Here is a 9,758-nt window from a genome sequence, read left to right on the forward strand (position 1 = left end):
CCTGCCCCGTCCCCACCGAGCACCCCAGCGTGCGGGAGCCGCCGCGCCGGGAGAGGCCGTGCCTTGGCTTTCAGACCTGCACTGCGTCACCGTGACCAGGCGCTCTCCGTCACTTAACAAACATTAGAGAACTAGAGAGTCAACAGAAAATGTTCTCCCGCTCTCTGTGCCTCAAACTCCTCTCTGTTCCCCTTCCTGCAGAGCAAAAACCAGCCCCATCGCAGGGGAGAGTACAATGTCTACAGCACCTTCCAGAGCCACGAGCCGGAGTTCGATTACTTGAAGAGTTTGGAGATAGAGGAGAAGATCAATAAGATACGATGGCTCCCGCAGCAAAACGCAGCCTATTTCCTGCTCTCCACCAACGGTACGTGGCCGCGGCCGCAGGCAGCCCAGGCCGGCTGGGCAAGCACCGGCGCTGCTGTCCCACTGCCTCGGATCCCTGGGCCCCGACAGCCAGACGGGGCCTACTCTAACGTGTTTCTTCAGGAAAAATGTATGTTAAAAAAAATGTTGACTCCCTTCAGGGTAACACGGGTGTCACAGGGGAGCAGGAACCTGGCCAGACCTGTCTGGCAGAGCTCGATTCCCATGCACGAGGTTTTGTCCTTATTTCGCAGCATCCATTCCCTGCAAGGGAGGGAGTCTTTTCCCCCTGCTGACAACTTTTTTTTTTTTTATATTGGGAGCTCTTTTTTTTTACTTTTTTTTTTTTTTAAAGGAGAACTGCAGCCGATTTGTTTCAATGTGCAGCTGCGTTCAGCTCAGCGGTTCCATGTTATGTTCAGATAAATATCAGGAGGATCCAGGAATATTACTTGGGATGAATGGAACCTTAAGATGGATGTGACTTAATTACTTCAGGGGAAAAGGAGGGGTCTAATTATCTTCCATAACCAACTTACTTTGTATTGTAGAATTGACTCTATTGATCATTGTAATAAAATTCAAAGACTTATTAAACTCATTTGGGGGGAGAATCATTGAAATGCAATGAAGATTAATTATAGAGCATAATGTTCTGTTAATTGAGTTTTTAAATAGTTTTTTGATTAACAGGGATATTATCTTTCCATTCGGGATGGTGTTTCACATGCTAGCAGGTTATCAAAATGATTCTTTTAGAAATACTCCCATGTTATGCTGTTTCTTTTTGTTCTTACTGTTAAACTAACATTATATATAGAAACCCCCCAAAGTAAAGCAGGTTAATAAAAACAAAATTAATGGCACTCTGTTGGAATTGCCATGTAAAGGAGAAAATGAAGATGGATGATATGGCTGTGTATGAAACCTGGTGGAAGTGATGATAAACTACTGATAGGGTCTCTGCCAGGAGAGAGGAAAGAAAACACCATTATTCAGAATAAAACCACATGTTCCCGGGGCTCCTTCCCCTGGGGGCTTCATGGCACAGGGTGGGTGGGACTCCAGAAGGGGACTGGGAGCTGCAGGGGGGTGTTCGGAGCTGCCTTCAGGCCGTGGTAAATGCTGGCCTCTGTGCAGTTTCTGGGTGGGGAAGGTCAGGATGACTTCTGAGTGACTTACAGGCACCATTTCACCTCCTTCGGGCAGCTTTCAGGGACAGCTTACCTCCACACGTGCTTTGCTCCTTCGCAGTGCCGTTGTACCAGCCAGCTTGCTGGAACCTCAAATCACACATTGCTCTGCTCTACTCATTGCACACTGGATTTCTGCCTGAACTCCACTGGAAGCAAAATTATTTACCTTGTGGCACCCTGTGCCTGATGAGCTTTAAAGCCGTGCAGAGCTCCCAGCGCCTGCTGCCAGCATGGGCGCTGCTGCGGCTGCCTCCCCGGCACCCCAACACCTGCAGGGTAACACCCAGCTGGAGCCACCCTTGGGCATCCCCATCCCTCCTTTCGTGTTTCCCAAGGGCCGGCGCGGCCAGCGCGGGGCTGGGGCGTGGAAGGCAGTGCCTCAGCACTGGGGGTCAGCAGGGACAGCCGGGGGTGTTCGCAGCATGAGGCTCAAAGAGGAGGAGAAATAGAACAGCTAGCGGGGACAGAATTAGGAGATCTGCTGCATCCTTTGTATTTAACACATTTCCAATTACTAGAAGCTAAATTAATTTGGAAATTACTCTCAAAAAGTAACTGGTGGCCCCTGGATAACTGCCGTATGAGCTAGGAAACGTAGGAGGAGAAAGCTTATGTGGGAGCCTGCTCTCGGCTGGCTTTCCAGTGGGTGTGCAGGTTTGGGGAAGGGGGGTGTGTGTCCGTGTGTGTGCAGGAGCGTGCAATGCACACGTCGGCGGCAGGAGCACAGCAGCTGTGTGTGGCGCTGGCCCATTGCCGGGACGTCAGGTTCAGCCTCCCTGTGCTGCCCGAGCTGCCCCGTCCTGGTGCCAGCGCCTCGTCACCTCCTCTGGGAGTAACTCGGCCCCATCACTCGATATATCGAACGCCAACATTCAGGGCATGACCTCTGAGGCTCTGAACCCTGGGAAATCACTTCTCCTATTATTTCTCCATTAATCCAATAGTTCTGTTCTGTTGTTCAACCATCTCCTTACATCTGGAATAAATGCACCAGCAGTTGTCCAGCAGGAACAGGAAAACCAGGGCTCTGGGGATGAAGTGCTGTGGTGGCAGGTACACCTTCTGTAACCACTTTCAGCAAGTTGCAGGTGGGGACGTGGCAGACTTTTCACTGTTAAACCAGCCGGCATGGCCTTGGCGTGTCCGTCGGTGGGCAGTTGGGGGAGCAGCCAGCTGTAACGCTATCCTCTCTCCTGCCCCCCAGATAAGACTGTGAAGCTATGGAAGGTCAGCGAGCGGGACAAGAGACCGGAGGGATACAATCTTAAGGATGAGGACGGCCGTCTCCGAGACCCCTCCATGATCACCATGCTACGGGTGAGTGCGGGGAGACCAAGGCTGCGAAGGAGCCTTTCTCTTCAGGGTCTCGGACGAAAATCGCTGCAGGTGTTATCTGCGTGCCACGTTACTGGTAATATTCTCGTGATGCGGCAGGTCGATGTTGGAGGGCAGGGGGGGTGCGCCTTGTCCTTTGGCTGGTGTGTGGGCACAGGAATGGAGGAGGGAGCTGCTGCCAGAGTGGTGCCCAGGCTGCGTCGACTCTGGGCAGGCGTGCCGTGACGCACCACGTTTCGTCTTGTCGGGTACCCCAGTGCCACGGTGCTGCTGCTGCACTGCCCTGCATGCCTGTCCTGGCGAGGAGGCAGTTAATGAGCTCTTCCTTAGTGCATTCGCAATCGCAACTTCTGCTTTGGGACCATAAGTACTTTCTCTAAATGAGTTTTCCTCCCAGCCTAAGGAGATTAAAACCAGCCTCCCAAATCAAGTGTAAACACCTAAGGCTACACTTTCCATTTACTGCTAGGGGGATGGATGCACAGACCCCATTAAAGCAGCCGCCCCTGCGCCCCGGGAGTGTGTCCGTCCCCGGGAGTGCTGCGGGGAAGCCTGGCAAGGGGAGGCGCACGGGCATGGCAGCGCCTGTCTGCTGGGCATCGCTTTACCGCCCTGGGAGCTGACTGCACCTGGCCAGCAGTGCCGGCAAATTTGCTCTTCCCCCAGTGCTGCTCTGGGATAACTGTTTATGATCTTTAATTTGCATATAAAGAGGCAGCTCCAGCCCGAGGCGGTGCATGCCCTGTTAGTTCAATCAGAGCTCACCCCGCGCCCCGGGGAGCTCCGGCAGCTCTGGCAGCGGGTACAGGCAATGGGTACAGGCGGTGCTGGAGAGCCCGAGTGTGTGGGGTTCCAGCCCAGCACCCTCTGCGGGAGCAGGTCCCTTGGCCTCCCCCAGCAGTGAGTAGGGTGCCCCTCTGCAAACGGAGAGAAGCTGTGCTCCCCTCCACTTGATATTAGAGCAGAAACAGACAATAACTCCTTTAACCTGTACGCCTAGAAATGCCAAGTATGCAGTAATTTTGTCATGACATTAATCAGACCAGACTACCTTGTAATTTATTAACATCCTGTCAGAATTTGCATTTTGAGTACTTGAGGGTTTTATATTTATATATATAAAATTGTTGCTATGATTACCCTTGGCTCACTTTTATGGCTTCCAGTTCCACTGCAGATGAAGCCATTGAGAACCCCAGACAGGTAGTTAATTCTCGTCTCCGTACTGAGTTGCTCCTGGTGGCTGACAGGCATTTTTCTTTACTGAGCAAGAAAACAGTTTATTTCCTATATATATGTATCTGCTGTCATGTTTCAGGCTGAATTTCCAGCCTAATATGGCGTTACCTCAACAGCCCGTTGGAAGAGTTTGCTCGGTATCTGGATGTCGGAGCTGGGGTTGTCAACCCTCTGCAGGGCTGGGAGGCAGGTTTTAAAAAGACAGCAGTGCTAAGGGGTGTTACTCCAGTTAGTGCTTCCTTGTCTGGCTAAATGCACTGGAAAAAGCCCTGGGCATACTGGGGAAATGCAGGTCACAGTTTCACCTAGGTCTGCCGTCTCGGTGCCCGTGCTGAGCTCTGCTGCGGGTGGCTGTCAGTGTTGGTCCTGTGCCCGGGGGCCTCCTGCACACTCTAACACACTGCTGGAAACCACACAAAACAGCAAGTGCAAGGTCAGCGTTCTCAAAGGAGCCATTTCTGAATATTGATTTATTTTTATTTTTAGTGTATTCTTTAAGAACATTGAATTTCTGGGGGAAGTGAAGCAACTCAAGAGTCCAGGATAAATGTGATGCGTATTTCTTTTCTTTTCCTGCCAAAATATCAATGTAACCTCTTAAGCAAAATATTTCTTTATGGGAACACTGAGTTTTGACATTTTGAAATGAAACTTTTTAACCTTTTCAAAATGCATTTTTATCTTTTGGGTTGACCTGGCTATCATCAGCCCTGTAGGTGTCACGACATCTGTCTCGCCTGCAGTGGCTGCCAGCCGGTCAGACCCGCGCTGGCAGGCATGGGGAGCACAGGGCGACGTGTGCCGCAGCCCCGTCTGCCCAGATCCGCCGGTGGTTCCCCCTTGCCTGGGCGAGGGGAGGCCATGAGGAGCACGGCAGTGGCCCTGGCCGTGTGGCACCGCGTCCTCTCCTGCGCATGGTGCCGGCTCTGCCGCCCTCCCTGCGGCATCGCTCACGTTGGCTTTGCAGTGCTGTGTGTGCACGGGGGCTTAATGCTATCGTTTAGCTGCTCCTCCTCCTTCTCTTACCTGTGTTACAGACACCGGGGTGGGAAGAACAGGCAGCCTGTGTGTGTTTGCTTGGGGTTGGGCGCAGGGTGGATGCAGGAGCGCCGAGCTGGCGGGGCGGGCTCCCATCCCAGGCCTGCCTCTCCGCCCCCCCTCGGGCTCCCATCCCAGACCTGCCTCTGCGCTCCCCCATCCGCTCCTGCCGTGCCGGCAGGAAGCGGCCGTCGATCGATTGGAGCCCGCGATGAGGGTAATGACACCTCAGCAGGGCACACGGGCGATGTGGTTGTGAACATAAATAAATAATCGTCGTGCTTATCTTCGCTATTGATTGTTGGCGTGAGCTGATTGCATTTGACCGCATCCTGGCGCTTGAATTGGCGACCGTAGGGCTGAAGCAGAGCCAAAAATCAACCCAGGTGTTTTAGCAAGCACTCAACCTGAAGTTACACCATCCAGTCCATCCATCACTGCTGGTGCCCAGCGGGGCATCCCCAAGGAGGGGCAGGGATGCAGAGATGCTGCCAGTATGGTTGGTGCCGGGTCCAGCCCTGGGCAGTGCGGTGCTGGGGATTTCCCGAGGACGTGGGCCAGCCCTGCAGCATACGGGGACCGTGTTTGGGGTGAGGGCAGCCAGCCCATCCCACCGGGCACCCACCTGCCCCATCACTGCTCACGCTGGGAGCGCCCCTGCACTGCTGGGGTGGATGGAGGGAGCAGCGGTCACTGGAGTTTGTCAGGGAAGGAGGGAATTGTGATTTTTTTTTTTCCCCCTGTAGAAAGTCATACTGAAATATCAGAGAACTGGACACTATTTATTGGAGTCCACTGTTTGCCTTGAAAGTTTCAGCTTTTGTTTTGCTTTCAGTCCATTTATTCCTGGTAGCAACTTGATGCCGTATGGCTGGAGGAGTTTGCTACTTGAGTGTCTTCCCTTGCGCGATGGGATAAGGCGCTGCGATTCCCCGCTCTCTGGCGAGCAGCCCCGCGGGAACATACGGCTCCTGCTTCACGGCAATGGGAAGAGGTAAAACACGATGTAAGTGCTCAGTATTATGGTTATTAGTATCTGCCTGTGCAACGCCTGCTGTCCCTGAGGACGGAAGATTGAGTCTTCCGCCAGCCCCAGTTTGATCTAATGTTTTGATGATTTTACTTAGACAGGTATTTACATAGCTGTAACCATTCTGCTGCAGCTTGGTGTATCTTTAACGTTTAATTGTCCTGTGATGCTCGCACTTTGGAGTAAATCCACATTCATCCACGGTTTAATTTTCAACCACAGACAAGGGAAAAAACGTTTTAAAACCATCTTGCTGCAATCATCTCTTACCGATTCGTCGTAATGGTTTAAAGGTACTTGATGAGCATTGTTCTCTGAGGAATTTCTAACCCACATAGTGCAAAAGAAATATTTAACTCTGCTCAGACTATAAAGTAAGGCTTTTGCTGTCATTAAAAGAGCTCTGCTTATTTGGATAGCCCCCAGTCTAATAGCTACAGCCCTTCGGCCTCATTTAACAGCTTCTGCGAGCTCTCGAGTGCCGCTTGGTGTACAGCCGTACCTATGCCGTGGGATGTGTGCAGGAAATAATTAACACAAATAATATCCAGGGCTTAAATCTTTTTAAATAGAGAATGTGTTTGCTTTGATCCCTCACAGCGCAAGTCAGACTGCGGTGAAACACTGGTGTGTGTCCTCCCACCGGTACCGTCCCCCCCGCAGGAGGAGGAGGAGGAGGCTGTGGGCAGCCGGGTGCTGTGTGCGGCAAGATGCCGTCTGCGCCTCTGATGAGCACAACTTGGGGAACCGGCCGGGAGAGACAGCTCGTGGACCTCCCTTTGCTATAGAGAGGGTCTGATCTTTACGTTGTTTGTTTAAAGAGAAGCAGCAGCAGCAGGCTGGCTGCCAGCGCTGCCTTGGCACGTATCGCCTGAGCTCCAAGCGCCTCAGGGACAGCCTTCTGCCTCCCCGATGTGCTGGGTGAAGGCTGCTGCTGAAGGATGTTCTTGTATCAGGCCACTGTGCGTTCTCAAGCCAGGCTGGGGTTTCTCCCTCCACCGAGTCCCCTGCTCCTGAGCTACATCCACAGCAGGGAGAGCAGCCGGGGCTCCCCAGGGCTCGCAGGGGCTCTGGTCAGGTACTCTCAGGAGGGGCTGCTGCTGTCTCCCCTCCTCTGTCCCAGAGAAACCCAAGGGAGCTCAGATACCATTTGGGAACAACTTTCCCTGCCACGGGCAGCTGATCTCTGCCCCAAGCACTTTAAAATGTTGGTAAGTAAGGAAGCACCCTGCAAGCTGGCTGGTGTGCACCTAACGAGCCCAGGGACCAGTCGCTTGGTTGTGTCTCACCCAGGTTATTAAGGACTGAGGAGATCGCTGTGGTACAGAGGGTGGTTTTCTGTGATCTCCACTGGACACCTCCCTGGGTGAGGAACGACCCTCCCAGGCCAAGTGCGATGTGGGTGTGATGAGCAGGTGCATTGATGTGCCCGGTTCTTGGTGTTTGTAGCTGTCACAAATATCTCTCTGATTAAGAGCTACCACTTCAGTCTCTCAGTTCCAGCAAAATCCATCATAAATTCTGTTTTATATCTCCCATTTTGCCAAAGCACTCAGATTTCTTGGCCCCTGGGCACAGTTTCTTGGGGATGCTCTGCTGTGTTCCCGCTGCATCCAGTGCACCTGACGGGCAGCCCCAGAGCGGGGCCGTGTGACGGGAGAGGGAAAGGGATGGGGGATGCTTCAGAGAAGGACTGCTGTGCTGCTGCATTTCTGCCCCAGCAAAGAGATTTGTCTGTCTTTCCCTTGTATACATTCTCCAAAGCATTATCATTTAAATGACAAGGTAATGTGAAACATTTGGCTTTTTTTGGCTATAAAATGCACATGGCAGAACTAATCAATTTCAAATGATCGTCATCAAACCGTTGCCACAGAAATTAAAAAAAAAAGGATTTTCCCCCTTTCATTAATCACTTACATTGCTCTAAAGCAGCTCAATGTGTACTACTTGCATGCTCAGCTGCCCTTAGGTAGCCTGGCCCCTCTGCCCGAGCAGGGCAGCACTGGGCTCGCCGCCACGCAGTGCTGTCTCTGGGAAGCCAGCGTGCTGGTCTGGGACGTGCTGGGGACCTGTGTGGTTACTGACTTGGAGGTGCTTGATTTTTGTCGCTCTTGAAGCAGCACCGTATGTGAAGAAGGGCGGGCTTGGCTCGGTCTCCCGCTGAGGCATGGCCAGTCTGCAGGGCTCGGGCTCCGAAGTCACCGTGGAGGTAACGGTGGTTCCCCCAGGGATGGGCAGCACTGGCGCCTTGTGCCACGGCTGCAGGGCATAGGAGGGCCTGGCTGGGCATGGGGAGCAGGGGGCTTGCGGCGTGGCCACAGCGAGCCTGCAGAGCCGGGACTCCCCTCCGGCCCAGTGCAGAGCCGGGACTCCCCTCTGGCCAAGCCAGCGGCAGCACCCAGCCCGCCAGCGTGCACTGCCTGCATCTCTGCCTGCTTCATTCTGCAGATACTTGAAAAGAAATGAAAGAGCCCGTTTTGCCGCTGTTTTTCTCATTTTTTTGTTTATCCCAGGTCATGAGTTGAACTCTTTCTTTTCTGGTGAAAACTCATTATTAATCCTTTTAATATTTGTAAACTCGCCTTGAAATGCTGATGATGAGAATTGACCTTTCAGATATTTTTTTTCATCTCTTTTTCCACAGCAATTACACTGCCGGTATCTGTGTCTAGACGTACTGTAAAAACAATGTGCTGAGCAGAATTATCAAACGGGTTTGGATTGCTTTGAATTTGTGTTTGGTAACGTGGCTGTGCTTCTGCACACTTATGCCGGGAAAAGTAGGAAAACTGTAAACTGCTCGGTGGGATTTTACCGACACTGGCTCTTTTTCAGTGGGAGAAATAAGTTTAAAAATATCTTTTCAAACAATCACATCTTTACGGGGAATGCAATTCTAATGAGGTTAGCATGAAGAGTTCAGGATTTTTAACTTCAGATAAGAAAAATGTTCTGTTTGTTCTTCGCGGTTTCTGCAATCTTATTTCAGAATTTAGGTACAGATGGTGAAAGTAATCCTGGAGTACAATAACTGAACTAGGACAAATTCTCAGTTACAAACAAAAAAATCCTATCACGCTATAAAAATATACAAAGAATGGGAAATCTGGGATGATTTGGGCTGTATGTGGAATGACACTTGCAGCCAATGCTCAGCCTTGCACTAACAACCCTTCGTGAACTGGCCCTGTTTTTTGGGGGCGGTATTTGTGTTGATGGCCCGAACAGTTGGCCCACGTGGACTGACTTCAGGCTTTGAACTCTGCTCCTCAGTGCCGACGGAGCAGAGCCCAGCAGATGGTCCTGCAACTCGGCCCCCATTGCGGCTAGGACCCGCTGCCCACAAATGGCTCTCGTTGGCTTCTTCTGGGGCATCCAAGTGGGGACAGAAGGACGATAGCCCCACTTCTGCCCTACCGCAGGGCTGGGGGCTCCGGGAGGGGGCATGGGGCAGGCGGTGCAGGGACCTGCCGCCTGCTCCTGCAGCCCCGCGGCCCTTGCCCACTCCTGCGGTGCGGTGGGGGCTCGGCACCCAGCCGGGGGGTGTGGCA

The 9,758-nt window shown here is 52.4% G+C and overlaps 1 protein-coding gene across 1 annotated transcript in view; it reads left to right on the plus strand.

The window, feature by feature from the left end:
- The window catches only part of PPP2R2B (protein phosphatase 2, regulatory subunit B, beta), a 109,637-nt gene that overhangs the window by 82,315 nt on the left and 17,564 nt on the right, over window positions 1-9,758 (plus strand). The window contains exons 3-4 of the mRNA XM_009331375.1: window positions 202-367; window positions 2,767-2,879. Of these exons, the coding sequence (XP_009329650.1) occupies window positions 202-367; window positions 2,767-2,879 (279 nt within the window). The remainder of the gene's footprint in view (window positions 1-201; window positions 368-2,766; window positions 2,880-9,758) is intronic.

This window comes from Pygoscelis adeliae, unplaced genomic scaffold, assembly GCF_000699105.1.
Source record: "Pygoscelis adeliae isolate BGI_AS28 unplaced genomic scaffold, ASM69910v1 Scaffold108, whole genome shotgun sequence".
Classification (NCBI taxonomy): Eukaryota; Metazoa; Chordata; class Aves; order Sphenisciformes; family Spheniscidae; genus Pygoscelis; species Pygoscelis adeliae.